This window comes from Ceratotherium simum, chromosome 25 (genome assembly GCF_057802395.1).
Source record: "Ceratotherium simum simum isolate JZ-2026a chromosome 25, ASM5780239v1, whole genome shotgun sequence".
NCBI classification, from domain to species: Eukaryota; Metazoa; Chordata; class Mammalia; order Perissodactyla; family Rhinocerotidae; genus Ceratotherium; species Ceratotherium simum.
The window spans coordinates 13,732,849-13,749,176 of record NC_141924.1 but is presented as its reverse complement, the minus strand read 5'-3'; the positions used below and the strand labels follow the sequence as shown (position 1 = coordinate 13,749,176).

Below are 16,328 nucleotides of genomic sequence, written 5' to 3'. Positions count from 1 at the left end.
ACAAGCTACAGTATAAGAGCTTATGAAATTCACTGGTTGGGAATGGAAAGGTTGAGGTCTATAGCTGATCAAACAGGTTTAGTCCCAAATGCTGGTAATATATCCGAAGCACAACACTCCAGAATCTCTCAGCAGCACTGTAAAAGGCAGATCAACAGACTGCTCCAATGAACTGGAACAGGTTAGCTCTAATTGCTCCTCACTCGTGTGGTTCCTCTATTTTCCTTAACTACACCATCACAAAGGCGCTTTTCACACATACACACGTGCACTCAATTAATATCTGAGCACAGGAAACTAAACATCAGGTTGCCATGCCCACCCAACACATTCGGCAGTTCAGTTCCACCCCACCTTCTGTTTTCAAAGACCCCTCTCTCACCTTTAACCCCAATATCAATGAAAAGACCAGGTACCATTCACAAATCACACAACACCCAGTCTTCACATGAGCTAGAAAGCCGACCAAGGGCCAGACCCCCCAGGGAAAACCTGGAGAAACAATTAAAGCCATCTGCAGGGCCCCCCTGAGGAGCAGGGAGACAAAGTTCAACTCAACAAGAACGATAGTTTCTTGACTACTTGGGCCCCCAGGCACGGTGCTAAATCCTGTGGATCCCAAAGGATCCCCTGATCTCACAGTCTGGGTAGGGGTGGAAGGGCAGACATCTGAACAAATGTTAACCTAAAAAGTGCTGAAGCAGAGCTATGGGCATGACGTTTTGGAAACCAGCAGGAATGTGGGACGGATGGGAGCTGACACAAAAGGCATCCAGGAGGACTCAAGATCCCAACTGATTCTTGAAGATTGAGCCTTACAAATGAGAGAGAGATGTGTAGCAGGAATTTCAGGTAGAAGGAAGAGAAACAAAAGCACAGAGGTATGACCGAGCCTGGTGGCACAGTACGCTCAGGAAACTACAAGCCCCTTAACAGGGCCTTGGAGGTGGAGTGTACAAAGACATGAGGCTGGAGAGGCAGGCAGAAGACAGGCCAGAAGACCTGGTAGGCCAAACAAGAGAACGGACCTGATCTGGAAGTCAAAGACAAGCTATCAAATGATTTTAAGCTCTGTTAGATGGATGACTCTGTTGGTAGTCTGGAGGGCGGGTGTGAAGAGACTGGAAAGAGACCACAAGAGACATAGGCATCCCAGCTCAATTTCCACAAACCAAAATGAGAACAAAAGGAGCCATCTATTTGATGCAATATATGTACCCAACAAACCTTATAAAATTTGAAACACAAACGGCATTTTCACGGCTCCTGCATCCATGTACCACCAAAACAGCCAGTGCATCTGTCACCCACACTCCCAGCAGAGATCCCACAGGTTCCATGAAACATCCACATGCCCCATGCGGGCACTCGGATACTTCCGTAGTCCTTTTAGTCCTTAGCACAGAAGTAAATGTCTCCTCTTCCTCTAACTAGAGCGACCACAATGACCAGATCCATTCACCTCCTCCACCCAGATGACAAGCAAATTAGGTTTCCTGGTTGAACACACTGCTCATCTCCAGTAGTTCCCAACTCTGGCATTTAATCAACCGGACGTGTTAACCACTCCATGCTGATCAAGCAGTAAGCAGGAATTCACTGAGTGCTGTACAGCAGGTTATAAGGGAGGCAAGAAATAAACATTTACTGCTGGGTTCCATGACAGGCAGTTTAAATAATCTCAGTTACTCATTAGAGCAGCTCATTAGAGTATGGATTAATTCACCCAGTTCACAGATGTGTAAACAGGAGCTCAGATGTTAAATACCTTGCCAGAGGTCATTCAGTTGTTAAATGGAGGAGCCAGGATTCAAATCCAATTATGAGAAACTCTAAAAAGTGCTTCTTTCACCACACCATACTCCAAGTATATACGGATACAAGTATAATTACATATTAAAGTTGATAATAATAATATCTCCCCTTTAAAAATTGAGAGGGGACCCATATTGCACAGTCTCGAATTAAGGCATCACTCAGAGACGTCACAATTGAGTGATCACAACTGGAATCTCCAAACGCCACTAAAAAAGGTCACTCCTGAGCATCAGTGACCAAAAAATGTTCAGACTCAGATCATCAAAGCAATCTCGCTACACTCCAGAGAAACAGATCAAATCCTCCATACACTTTCCCCTCAGACTCCCTGAGACAGCGTTTGAAAAAACTCATGGCTGATTGCTCACTGGCTGGCGCTCGCTCCCGCTCTCTCTCTCTAAGTGATTTCCCAAACTACCTTACCCACCCAAATTACAGAAATACGTCCAGGATTCACATGTCAGTTCTGATCCGATTTGCCCCAATCCTGGCTCAAGCAGCTTTGCACTACCCTCCTAACCAGATCAGCACCAGCCAATGGGTTTATTCAAGCTGATCTAGGATGGATTAGATAATGAAACCTTACCCATGTAAGCTGCCTGCCTGTATTAGGGCTGTAGGAGAGAAGAATGAGAAACTCAATACTCCTAGGGGCCACCTAAAACACCAAATGCAGTCGCCTTCCTCGCTCCATCTGTTTGCTCATGCTCCAGTTATTCCCATTTCCTTTCCATCATCTCTGACGCTCTTCCCTCCTGTCTTTGAAGGACGTGTACATTTGCCCCAGAATAAAGACATTTACTACACTTTACAAATGCATAAACAAAAATTCAAACAAATCCACTCACTAAAACGACCCTCTTTATTGCTTCTACAAATTATTAAAGCCTGACATCAAATTGACGGCCTGAGAGATGTCCAAGTAGAGATTCACTAGTGAATTTCGTCCTCCACAGTCCTGTAATCTCGAGGCCTGTCTGCACCAGTCTGCTTTATATCAAAATGAAAGTTAAATCTCTAGTTAGCTTCTGTTGTGTTCACATGTCAGTGTGATAGAGAAAAAAATGACAAGGTGGCTAGAAAATGGGAGAGGGAGTTGCGAGACAAATTCAACTCAGGCTAATCCCTTGAGTCACCCTAAAGAACAATGCACAATGTGAATTCAGATGTGACTTTCTCCTTCTCAAAGACATTTCCAGTTTTACATTCCCAGTCTTCCTTGTGAGGTTTGAAAAACACGAGTGATTTTTATGTGACTGTGCTTCAGTTTCTCCATCTACAATATTCACCACTCCGGTAGTGTCATGGGCTGAATGTCTATGTCCCCCAAAATTAACATGTTGAAGCCCTAGCCCACAATGTGATGATATTTGGAGGTGGGGCCTTTGGGAGGTAATTAGGTTTAGATTAGGTCATGAGGGTAGGACCCTCAGGATGGGATTAGTGCCTTCAGAAGAGATGTCTCTCTCTCTCTCTCTCTCTCTCTCTCACTCTCTCTCTCCAGGAGCAGACACCCAAGGAATGCCATGTCAGCACACAGCCAGAAGGCAGCTGTCTGTAAGCCAGGGAGAGAGCCCTCACCAGACACCGAATCTGCCAGCACCTTGATGTTGGACTTCCAGCCTCCAGAACTGTGAGAAATAAATTTCTGTTGTTTAAGCAACCCGGTCTATGCTTTTCTGTTACGGCAGCCCACGTAGACTAAGACAGGTAGAAATGAAAAATTCAATAATTTCACTGAGTTATTGCTCATGAAATTACTTGGAAGGAAAGTACATTATTTTTATAACTCTACTAAAATGGTAGCACCATATTCCGTTTCAGTATCAAATACCCAAATGAGAGTCCAAAGAGACATCCACCTAGGAGGAAAGAATCTCAGAAAAAAGCAAATGAGAAGATAAACTACTTCAAGAAATACAGCATCCATACAGCACTTACAAGCTACCCGGAGCCCCTTCCCTGAGACCAGGTAGAAAGTCTTCCCACTATTAGAATCAACCGCTAATATGAACAACTGCTGAACCCACTCGGCTAAACTAGATTTATGACTCCATGGTCAGAAGAGGTTGGTCAGCCATATAATAATCACATACAAACATTTCACTGCCATAAAGAATTTTGCTGAAAGCTGTAAGTAATAATTAAGGTGCACCTTGCATTATACAGGAGCTAAGTTCCTAGAAAGTTACACAAAAATTGAATTTCTGTTAAATTGTTTATATTCACTAGAAAAGCTGACCAAAAGAATTCATTCTCAATATGTTTTATAAAGCCCAATTTTCATACATATCAGACTCGCTTAAAGTGAAATGAACCTCTAATATCTATCCATGTAACTCATTTAACTTTCTAGCAGGTTAGAGTATAATATCTCCAAGTACCTTCTTTAACAACTAACTTCATTTCTCAAATCATATTCCAGTTTTCAGTTGAATTTGTCTCTTCCTTCCTCCTCCATGGTTCACAGTTCTCTATTTCCATACTATTTCCAGGGCTGGACTGACTCCTCTTTCATCCACATAAAGCTTCTAGATGCTGCCCTTGAAAGAATCGCCCCTTCTTCTCTCCCCTAGGATTCCTTGTGAGCCTAAGGACTTTAACATAAGCACCGCAGACGCTCTCGTGTCCCCTATGCTGCACTTTGGGAAGAAATGACTTACTCTAAAAGCTTAGCAGCTGTAACTCAACAGGGTCCAGCTTTAGAATCCTCAGCTCAGAGCTGCAGCTCCATTGAGTAAGTAGCCTTGGGAAATCCACTCCAGCAAAATACTCTCTTCTGTAAAAAAGGGTTCATCCTTTGAAAAGATTGGGGAATTTCATAAAGGTACTCTCACTCCTGAATTTCATGGTTTTTTCTACCCCTTAATGACTTTTAAAAGGTAAATTTCAACTTGAACTTAACAGGCATTGAGCACTTACTATGTACCCAAAAGCACTAGGTATTATGAACAGTATCCTAAACGATTAGGATAAACACAAAGAAAATACAGTGTCTGTCTTCTAGAAGCTAACAGCCTCACTAAGGAAACAAAAACAATAAAACAATGAACAATACAAATGATGTATAATTAAGCATCAATATAATAAGAGGCAAGAGGGTCTGACTGGTGTGAACTAACCCGTCAGGGGAGGTTTCCCAGAAGGAGCTATGACCCTGGAAAACTCCATGTGTGTTAAGATATAAGAAAAAACCACGTGCTTTAAGATAAACCCATATACCAAAAAGGTAGCTACTCCAGATTTTTAAAGTGTATACTTACAGAGGGCGTACAGGCATTTCTACCCCGCTGATATGATCTCCTAAGACTGCCTCACCCCTGCTCGGTTGCCTCCAGCCACACTGGTCTCTTCTTCTCAAACACATCACGTGCACTTCAGTCTCAGGGCCTCTGCACCCACAGTTTCGCTACCTGAACCCTCTTCCCTCAAATATCTGAAGGGCCCATTCCCTCACTTCCTTCCAAGGTCACCTGTCAGGGAAGCCTTCCCTGACCATCTTCTTCATCACTCTCTGTCCTTTCCCTGCTTTTTCTTCTTAGCACTTACTTTACTTTCTACCTCTTTCAGTTAGAATACCAGTTCCATGAGAGCAGAGTCTTTGTTTTGTTCACCACCATATCTCCTAGGCTCTAAAACAGTGCCTGGCACATAGCAGCTGCTCGATAAACATTAGTTAAATGAATATGAAATATTCTATCATTATTATCAGAATGATACAGCAAAGTCCTAGAGGTGTAAATCACCTCAGCTTAAATTTTATCTTTACATGAACATTATTTCTCCTTTATTCCCGATTACACCTCAAATTTCAACCTCCCTGTAACGCCTTCCTGGACCATTTCAGTAGGAATGTCCATCTCCCTCTTTTTGGTGAAGAAAATTGGCCCTGATCTAACATCCGTTGCCAATCTTCCTCTTTTTGCTGAGGAAGACTGGCTCTGAGCTAACATCTGTGCCCATCCTCCTCTATTTTGTATGTGGGATGCCGCCACAGCATGGCTTGATGAGCGGTGTGTCAGTCCATGCCCAGGATTCGAACCTGCGAACCCTGGGCTCCCGAAGCGGAGCGCACAAACTTAAAACACTACGCCTCTGGGCCGGCTCCTCCACCTCCTTCTTCTGGACTCCGTGGCACAAGTCCTCTGCATACTTTGGCTCTAAATTATGCAATGCCTTGTGACATGCATCTACCCTGTGGTATCTCCTCTCCTCTTCCTCTGGAACTTACAAAAAAAATCACATATATATATACACACACACACACCTTTTTTAACTTTTCACCCTTTTGTCTGCCCACCTAGATTGTAAGCACCAAGTACCTTAAGGTCAGGGAACTTGGCGTATTTTTTAGAAGGTAACTTAGAAATCATCCTGTACAAACTTTATTTTACAACTAAGGAAGCAGAAGCCCAAAAAGAAGGGATTTTCCCAGAAACATACAGCTAGTTGAAGGCAGGGGGCTAAATCAATGATGATTTGAATACCTGTGTGACATGGAGCGTTAGAACTGCGACAATGAGAATGCACAAAGTGAAAAATAAATAAAGATCCACAAAAACACAGAGTGAAAAAAGGATTCTCTGTGGGATAGTTCTAAGTTGCCCATTTGTACCCAAAGGACCTAATCCACTCCTTCCTCTGCATACTCCAAAGTCCCCATACACTGCTCCATTTCCAAATAGTACTATCCTTAGCCAATTTGAAGGCAACCAGCAAATAATGGGCCCCAGGAGGAAAGAGGGGGATAAGAGAGGCAGAGTCTCACTATTAACCATGATTGACAGAAACAATACATGAACACATAGATATATATGCACATGCCAAGCGGAACATGCTCACCAGCACCCACATCCACTCTTCTCTCCTTATCATCCAATGTTAACCCACCTCACCTGAAGTCTCCCCATATTCTCTCTCTTTTCTCCATGGCCCTGAGTTTTACTTCTCACAATCCCTCTGTCTGACAGAGTTCTAATGGAGAACAAAAGCAGGCCAACAAAACAAAAGAATTCAAAAATAAACACCAAGAGGGTCTCTTTACCCAAATCAACACAAGTAACAGAGTGGCCTCTGCCAGGAGACCAAGAACACAGCAAACATGCCAGGCTTCCATAGAGCTCCCTCTCTAACACAGGAAGTCAGGCAGAGCCTTCCAGAGCAGGGAGCAGAGCACAGGAAGTCTTTTAGCGCTGCAGAGATTTCCAAGAGCGGTGTAATGGAGAGAGCACAGGAGTAGGAATTAGAAGACTCGGCTTCCAGTTCTAGTTTTACTACCAGCTCACTGGGTAGTCTTTGGCAAGTCACTAGTCTTCTCTGGACTTTGCATTCCCCCTCTAAAAAAGGAGGTGGTTAAAACATCTGGGGACTTGAATCCCCTCCAAAAACAAACCAAAAAGATGATGACAACTCTTGCCTTTCCCCCACCAAAAAGTGCACGTAAACTATTTTTGCACAAGAATCTTCCAAGTCTATGCAGGCTAAGAACCCCTGGAAAAGATGAGGTCTCTGGTCTCTTCTGTCTCTAACATTCTCTGATTTGAAGAATTAGGCAGATGTCTACACAATTGCTGGTAGGTGAGCCCCACCACTTCATAGCAAGTATTTTCTGAACAGAGATCAAATCCTAAAATCTACAAAGGTTTCACGCTCTTCCTCAAACTACAAAGTCAACTGACATCATAACTCCGTTTCCCATTCCCTGCCCAATCAACCAGATCATGCTTGGGTTCACGACTCAGAATCCAGTCCTCTAACAGCCCTATAAACTTTCTTTTACACCCCAAGACATTAAAGAGCTGGGCTAAGATACAACTAGCACAGTACAGGAGGGGCATGTCCTGTGTCTCTCTTCAGACTCATTAGCAGGCTCCATAAAGTTAATGAGACCGAGCACCACGGTGTCCCCACAGCACTACCCAACTCCTTGTACTTCCCACCCTTCTCTGTAACTAATTTAACCCACAATCTAAGCCACATCCCCTTTGGGCTCTCGAGGAGTTTTCTCGCTTTCCACGCCTCTCCTTTATATGCCGCTCCTTCCCCATGCCAGCGGGTGTCGAGAGTGCCAAAGGTACTCCTCCTTCTTGGGAGGTTTCCCACCACTGTCCCCCCGTCCTCCACTCAGTCCCGCGCCTCTCTGGGCAACAGACCCAGGATCTCCCGGCTTCCACTCCCCGCCAAGTAACCCAGGAAGGGTTGGGAGAAATGGAATCCATCTCAACCATGTTCGATTTCCCCCCAAAACCCAGTCACGCGTCGTGCCCCTCGTCCTCTCTGGAATCAGGACCCTGGCGGGCACACCGGGGTCCCTGCACCCTCCGCCTCCACGCCGGAGGGCGCCCCACCTCCCAACCAGGCCCCGACCCGTCCCTCCCACCTCCGAGCCGGGACCCCGGGAAGCCCGCCCCCGTCCAGCCCCGGAGCCCCGCGCCACCCTCACGGCCCCGGCCGCACCCCCGCGGTCACCTGCATCCCGCCGCCGCCGTCGGCCGCCGCCTCCTCGGTGCGCGGCCGCTTGCTCAGGCCGGGCTCGGCTCCGTCTCCTCCCGCTCCGGGCGCCGGCAGCTCCAGCTCCGACTCCCGCTTCATCCCCCGGGCAGCGGCGCCGGGCCCGAGCTGAGGCGGCTGCTGCGGCTGGGCGCCTTCCGCCATCCGCCCGCGCCCCCCTCGCCTCCGGGAGCCGGGCGACCCGCGACAGGCCACCTCCCCCTGGGCCTCGGCCCCGACTGTCGCGACAGGCGGCCGCGCGCCTGCCCCCGCCCCCGCCTGCGTGCGTGCGTGCGCGCGCGGGCCCGGCGCCCCTCCGCGCTCGGCGGTCGCCGCTCGTCGCTCGCCGGCTCCTCGGCTCGGGGCCGCCGGCGGGTCGCGACGGGCTCTCGCTCGCGCCCCACGCGCACACGCGGCCCCCGGCCCGCCCGCCGCGCGCCCCGCCTCTCGCCCTCACGGAGCCCGCCCGCCCGCGCTGGCTCCCTCACACCGGCCCTCACCCCACGCCGGCCGAGGGAGGAAGGGGGCGGTCCCGCTCCCGAGGCGTGGGGAGGGGTGTTGATGTGGGGGGAGGAGGGGCCCGAGGCAGGACCGAGCTGACTGGCCGGGATCCTCCGACCCGCCACTCTGGCAGCACCGGGAAGGCGGGGAGAGAGAAAGGACGAGGGAGGGACCGGGATCTGGGACTCCAGCCCGCGCCGGAGGCGGTGGCGGGGCGGGCGGGGGGGTGAGGGGGCGGGGCCAGCGCCCCTCGGCCATCTCCGCCGCCTCCGCTCCGGGCGCCCGAAAGAGGCCGGGAAGAGATCGGGGGAGTTCGGGAATCTCCGGCACGGGCGACGGATTGTCTTGGAGGCCTGGCGCCGCCGGAGTTCCAGCCAGCGCGGAGGGGGCGGGGTCTGTTTCCTTTAAGGGCGGGGCCGCAGCCTGCGGCGGGCGGAGCTTGAGAGGCCTGAGGGCAGGGTTGCAGAGTTGTACGGAGTTCAAGGGCCACGTTGGTTTCAGGCGAAGGAAGAGGCTCTCTGTGGGAGGGAACTCTGCCTGTTCCTTCTCCCGCAGAAGAATGGGGATCTCCGGTTGGAAGGTCCAGGAATGAAGCCACCACTACATGGCTCTCCTCATTTCTGAAAGCTTTTACTCTAATCATAATTATTATTATCATCACATTCCTGATCATCTTAATAATACCTGATGTTTGTAGGAGCTTTACGGTTTACACAGTGCGTTCACAGACCCGTTTTGAAGCTGATGGTATAGATACCAGGGTCTCCGTTTCACTAATGATGTACCTGAAGCTTAGTTAAGTCCGGCAGCTGAAAAGTGGCAGATCCAGATCTCAGGACACCAGATCATATTCTTTTTCTCTACATCTTGCTGCCTGTACAGCTTATCAACTTCATGCAAGTAGAGATGTTCGTGTAATAGCTTCTGTCTCCTACCAGACTGTAAGGACCAAGAGGGCATCTGTTTTCTCTGGGTTCCGCATTGTTCCCTGTACTTTATAGGGAGATATGATGTTGCATGAGCCACTTGGGTTCTACTAACTAGCTTACACGAGTTACTTCATCTCTTTGGACCCCTGCTGCATCATTTGAAAAATGAGGAGATGGTTCAGATCAGTGGTTCACTACCAGGGACGATTTTGCCCCCTTCCCTCTCCCTCTCCCCCCAAAAATGTCTCCAGGCTGGAGGTTGCTGCCAGCATCTAGTGGGTAGAGGCCAGAAATGTTGTTCACTAGCCTGTGATGAACAGGGCAGTCCCCACAACAGTTATCCAGCCCCAAATGTCAATAGTGCTGAGGTTGAGAAACCCTGGGTTAGATGATTTCTAGGGCCATTTCCAGATGGGTCAACAATTTGTCTTTTGAACTTGGATTTAACCTGACTGGTGCTGGAACAGTACAGTGGTAAAGATCCCTGCTTTGGAGTCAGACCAAGCCAGGTTTGAATCCAAGCTTTACCACCTGCTGTGTGATGTTGGACCAGTGATGAGTTAGGAATTTCTATATAGAAGGGGTTTAGGGCCTGCAGGCTAGTTGGAAAGGAAGACAGGAGGATTTGTCTTGAAGCTGAGTTTTCATAGTGAGCATGCTGTTTTTACCTAGGCTGTGTTATAGATCAATAAAAATAGCCAAGTTTTAGCTCTGCCACTTACAAGTCATGGTGCCTTGTGAAAGCTACTTAGCCTCTCTATGCCTCAGTTTCTTCATCTGAAAATTAGGATAATAATAGTACTTTCCTGAAAGGATTGTTTGAGGATATCTAAGAATATCATTATCACTACTATTGGGTTTTTGAATTACATAAGGTGGCTTCTGTGGGGCTGCTAGAGATTAGGATGGGCAGACAAAGCTCCCCAAGTCACCCTTTGGTGCAACCACTATGTGGGGCAAATCATTTATTTTCACTAAGCCTTACATTCCTTGTCGGTAAGATGACAATAATAGTCACAGTATTGTTCTAAGGATTAAATGGGACAAAATAAAGCGCTTAGCACAGCACCTAACATATAGTAACTGCTTAATAAGTGGTAAATATTTATCATCTAATGTGTTTAATGATAGTAAGCTACTGGTTAGGGGGCAATGTAGTGGAAAGAGAAGCCCAGGCATCTCTTAATCTGCTGTTTGTGCCAGTAAGTTGGAAGTCCAAGTGCCTGCAAGCTTGTTCTTCAGCTGAATTAGGCAGCCCCAGCTGAAGTCAGGGGTCCCTGTGGGCAGTACCCCACAGCAGATGGGCTTGATTCTGTCCAACCAAGCATCATGGCTTTGAAGAAAAATCAGGATTTTCCAGGTGGCCTACAGAACAACAATGACTTTTTTTTTTAACCTAAGGACATCAGTGGTTGGTTTTCTAAAAATTTTACATTCCAAACTAGTGTCTTAAGAATTCTCCTCTCCTCCCTACCTGCCTTGCCAAAATACTGGAATCCAACTGGTCCTTTTTGGGCTGCTCCATGACCCAGCAAGAGATGATATTTGGGGTCGGGACTGCTTGTGACTCAAATTATTGTTACTCAAGTAGCACACATGTCCCTAAGAAATAGAGCGATGGGATATAGCAATGTTTGAATGACCAGGCAGAACAAAGAAAAACTGGACCCTGCCCTGTAAACAAGCTTTAAGCACTTAGGGAGAGAGAGCATAGAAGCCTATGAATAGTAGAAGAGGCCAAATGTGCCCATGGCACAAAGATCAGGGTCATTGCTTTCACATACTTCTGCAGCTACCTGTTTGGGAACAGGTGGTTATAAAACATCACAGAGGAGGAGGACAATTGAATATTTTCCTAGAAAGAATTTTTAGCTACAGAAACTACTGAAATCCTAACATTTATTCATTTCTCCATTTGACAAACCATGGGCACCAGTCTGGGGTACCAAGATGAATAAAATTGATTGCTAGTACCGAGAAGCTCACAGTCTAGGGAAGAGATGATCAAATAAAAAGACGATTGTAATGCATCATGATCAGGAGGTCATCTCTCTTAGTGGACAGGAGCATGGAATCTGGTGTCAAGCAGACATGGTTTTGAGTCTGACTTGGCCATCTGTCTGACCTTGGACAAGATCATTAGCATTCTAAGGCCCAGTTTCTTCATTTGTGTGACAAGCACTGGTAGTTCCCAATGCAGTATCCATTCTCCTCTAATTCCTTACTAGCAGAACCCCAATTTTGTTCAGGGCACAAATCTGCCCAGCTTTAATAAGAGGGAAAAAAAAAAAGAATTCTCGGGCTCCCTGGCAGCTAAGGGTGGCTACGTAACCCCATTCTGGCCAGTGAGATGTAGGTAGGGGACAGCATTCCTTCCCAACTAGTAAGACAAAACCACAAGAAGAAAAGACACTCTGCCCTTCATCCTTTGCCCTTTGCCTCTAGCCTTCCTCCCTCCTGGAACACAGATTGGGAAAACAGCAGACGTCTTGTGTCCGCAGTAACAAAAGCTACATGCTAGGAATGGTATTGTGGAGCCACCATACCAGCCCTAGCCCGTCTACCTCTAATGTATTGTTATTTGAGCAAAATAAGTTCCCATTTGGTGAAGCCTCTGTGGACAGGTTTCTACATGCAGCCAAACTCAACTCCTGCCTGATACAATCTGTAAACCGAGGATTATCATAGTATGTCCCCTGGGGTTCTTCTGAGCGTTGAATAATGCATGCAAAGCACTTAGCATGACACCTGGCTCATAGACACACTCAATAAATGGTAACTTAGACCTTTTTACTACTATTATTACTCCTATTATGTTTATTAATATGACTATTCTATGTGCCACAAGCTATAGGAGCTATAGGAAGATGGAGCTCCCCGTGCCGGGGGGAGACAGGACAAGCTTCACCCAGAATGTTATGTTTGATCTGGGTCTTTAAAAATGAGGGGGAGTTTCCCAGGATATGGTTTCTGATAAAAAGTGAGCAAGTTCTTGTGTGCCTGCGAGGGCTTAGGAGGAGTTCAGCACTGTTCACCAGGAGAAACCCCGATAAAGACCCCTAGCACGGGGCTTGGAGTCAGGACCAGCTGTGGTCCCCAAACTGAGACTGAGAGGTGAGTGGGTGCTGGAGCACCTAGCCACAGGGCTATTATGGGACCTTAGGAGATAATAGATCTTATGACAGATCTAGTCAAAAGCCAGTCATTGTTAACCCAGTACTCTGGTTACCAGCAGCCATCAGACAAGCTGGTGGTACAAATCTTTGTATCTATAAGCTCTTTGAGAAAATGAGCACTCTCTTAATCCCTTACTCAATTTCTGTTTCCCTAACATTGCGAACAGAGCTTGACACAAAATATGTGGCTATTCCAACAATTCTGAAAATATTCAAAAAGTCAACCCTATATCTCACATGGCCCCTGGAAGAACAGATAAAGACCCAGAGCAGAGCAGATGATCTTAGAAATGCTATCTTAACCATGCCCTCTTCTAAATAAAGAAGAGTGCATTCAGGGCCTGAGTTCTTCCCCCAAATGTATCATCTCTCTAATCAGCGAGAGAAGAGCAGATATAAATAGAAGAGAGCATTTTCTACTCCAAAGCTTTCTTTTCCCAAAAAAGAAAGGCAGAGAATACCCTTGATAATTCATCGGCCAGAGAAAGTGGAAGCCACTCCTGCCATGTGGCTGGCTGATCCGGGAGCAGATACAGAGCCCCATGAGAAACTGAGTTCAGCCAAAGAGGACCCTGTGATGTTTAAGCCTCATTAGGACTATAAAGCCAGCTGCTCTGACACAAACCCCGCTATTGACTTTGACCTCTCTTTCCTACCTCCCTCTGCTCGTGGCGTTATTGAACCTGGGTTTTTCCTATAGGCCAGAACCTTGCCAACCCTTTTGCCCTTCACATAATGTGTTTGTCTGGTTTCTATTTCTGTAGTTTGATGAAGGATGATAGCAGGGTATTGAGTTGTTGTTTTTCATTTAGTGCCGTCACCGCCCTCACCCTGGCCCCTGGCCCCCACCCTGCTCTCAAGTCAAGTTTTCATTGTCTGTTTTGTGCTTTGTCCTCGGTTTTTCTTGCTTCCTTACAGAGTGGAGGAAGGCGTTTTATTTTATTTTTATTTTCCAGGCCCTGGTATACATAACCTGGTGTATCCATCTTTCCGGCAAAGAATCATGATGTTTTAAAAGTGGAAATGACCTCAGAAGGGAAAGGCAGGGAAGGTTCAGATATTTACAGAGCCCCTAATGCATGCCAGGCCCTGAACTAGGAGCTTGTTTTGCATTGAATCCTCACAATGCGTCCGGGAAGGAGGTAGTGTTACATCTCATTTTACAGATGAGAAAACTGAGATCCAGAGAGGTGACAGGACAGGCTCAAGGTCACACAGATGGTTACTGACAAAGGAACTCCCATCTCCCTACTCCAGGTCCACTGGCCCTTCCATGTCTCACCCTGTCCTTGGGGACTTTTTAGGGTGTTTTAGTTTGCGTGGGTACAAATCTCACGGGGAAGGGGGAACAAGAAAAGTTTAACTTTAGAGCATAAGTATCTTGATCCTGCATTCCGCCCCGGGCACAAGCTCCTGGACCTTTGTTGCATCAAGGCATGGGTCTTCTTTGTCCCTTCTAGCACCTGCTCGGGTATCTTCCTCTGAGTCCCTGTCTGGCTGTCGGTATCCATCCTGGCTGGCCTCCACTGAGCTGCCCTGTGTGCTCCTCAGTCACTGATCCCCCCAGAGTGCAACTTAATGAGGGCCTCTCCAGGGAAGGCTCTGTCTTATTGGCTTCACACCTCTGCCAAGGGCATGGGGAAACCCTGGCTGCTCCTACACTGCTGCAGGGCCTTGGAGTCTCTAAGAGGCTACCTTTGGCCCCTGCTGTGTAGACACATGAGGAGGCATCCCCACTCCTCATATGCTTGCTGGAGGGGAACGCTACAAATGTGCCCCCTCCAGGGCCTCCAACGGGAGGTGAGGCTCAGCCACCTCTCAGTCCAGATGCCCCTCCCACCTGGAGCTCTGTTTCTCCCTCTCTCCTCCCCGAGGCTCCAACTAGGAGGAGGCAGGAGGCAGGGGTCCTCCAGAGACCCACTGGAGGCTGCAGCTCTGTTGTTCTCTGTGGGTTGCCTCTCGCTCTCTCCTCAGCCCTTGCCACATCTGCCTTTCCTGGGTGGGGGGGTGGTATGTGTGAGACTGGTCCCAGCTGATTCTGCTTCTGGGAAAAATCTCTAAATTTTGTAGGGCGTAGATTTCATGACCAGAGTCATGCAGAGTTTAGACTTTGGGAGTCAAAAATACCAGGCTTTCAAAACGCAGAGACTGTTCTCTCAAGCCAGCGAGTTTCAAAAGTCTATTTTGAAATTCACAAGCTGAGTCCTGACTCTCCTTTCTCTTTGCATTTTCACTGTAACAGCTTTATTCCTGAGGGGAAGGGAGGGTGGGAATTCTGGAAGATACCTGGGAAAGGGGGGAAGACAGAACATAAGTTAATATTTCTGTGGCAAAGACGATCTCTACACCGTTTCTTCCTCCTGCGAACACAGGGAGACAGTTCTCAGCTTCCTTCTCAGTCAGGATGGGGACGTGTGACAACGTTCTGACCAATGGAATATGGGTAAAAGTCATAGAGGGCACTTTCAGGCCTGGCCCCTAAAAACATCCCTGCCCATCCTCTAGCCGTCTCTTTCCTCCTAACAGCAGCTGTGGAGACCATGAGCTAAAAACAGTAACCTCACAAGCGGAAAGGGGCCTGGATGCCTGAGTCATCAGCTGGAGGAGAGATGGGTAGGAAGCTGCCCCGCACACAGGCAACAGACTGTGATGTGAGCAGGAAATGAATCTTCATTGTGTGAACCACTGAGGTTTAGGTTTGTGGGGGTGTGTTTTACAGCAGCTTACGTGACTTACTCTGACCAGTAAAATACCTAAATACTGTTCTTCCTCATCATCAACAAATACAAGATCAGATATTGGGAATCAGAACCTTGACCATTTTGATTAAAATCTATGAGAAGGTGCATTAAATGACACCAATTCTAAGAAAATACTAAGCATTAACTTTGGACAATATTCAAAGCTTGATGTTGAAGGAGAGTGATGGGAAAGAAAAGAAGAATGACATCTCCAATCTCTTCTTTCAACCAGCCTGACATAATACCTGGCATATTGAGATGCTTAATACGTAATGATTGCATGAATGAAAAATCCATTAACCTATCAACCCTGATTAAACCCGAGACATTTACTATTTTAGGCTTTATGCGGAAGAGCAAAGGAGGTAGAGATGAAGAAAAGAGAAGAAGAAAAGATAGTAGGAAATGGTGAGAAGATGAGATAGAAATAATTTTCCAGAAGGCATGCATCCTTCCCCATTCTCACCTTTGTGACTTAAAACAGCACTTATCAGCCAGAACCCCCTGGAATTTTGCACTCTACATGCTCACCAACACACAAAGGTAAGGTTACAATTCATGTTTATTATTGATATTAACATACAAAATGAAGCTGAGCATGGAAAATGCCACGAAGAGAGGTTGGCCAAAGTCAATAAGTTGGAAAAAAACATTCTATCCCGAGGACTTGGAAT

General features: G+C 47.2%; 1 protein-coding gene across 10 annotated transcripts in view; it reads right to left on the bottom strand.

Annotated features, from left to right (window-relative positions):
- The window catches only part of RBFOX2 (RNA binding fox-1 homolog 2), a 268,119-nt gene extending 259,202 nt beyond the window's left edge, over positions 1-8,917 (bottom strand). For 3 of the 10 annotated variants that reach the window (XM_014780792.2, XM_087448968.1, XM_087448971.1), the window contains exon 1: positions 8,287-8,915. In XM_014780792.2, coding sequence (XP_014636278.1) covers positions 8,287-8,472 — 186 coding nt within the window. In that variant the 5' untranslated portion in view covers positions 8,473-8,915. Of the gene's footprint in view, positions 1-8,286 lie in introns of all 10 variants that reach the window. The other 7 variants (XM_014780797.2, XM_087448970.1, XM_087448969.1 and 4 more) reach the window with 6 other exon arrangements.
- Between the last annotated feature and the right edge of the window lie 7,411 nt (positions 8,918-16,328).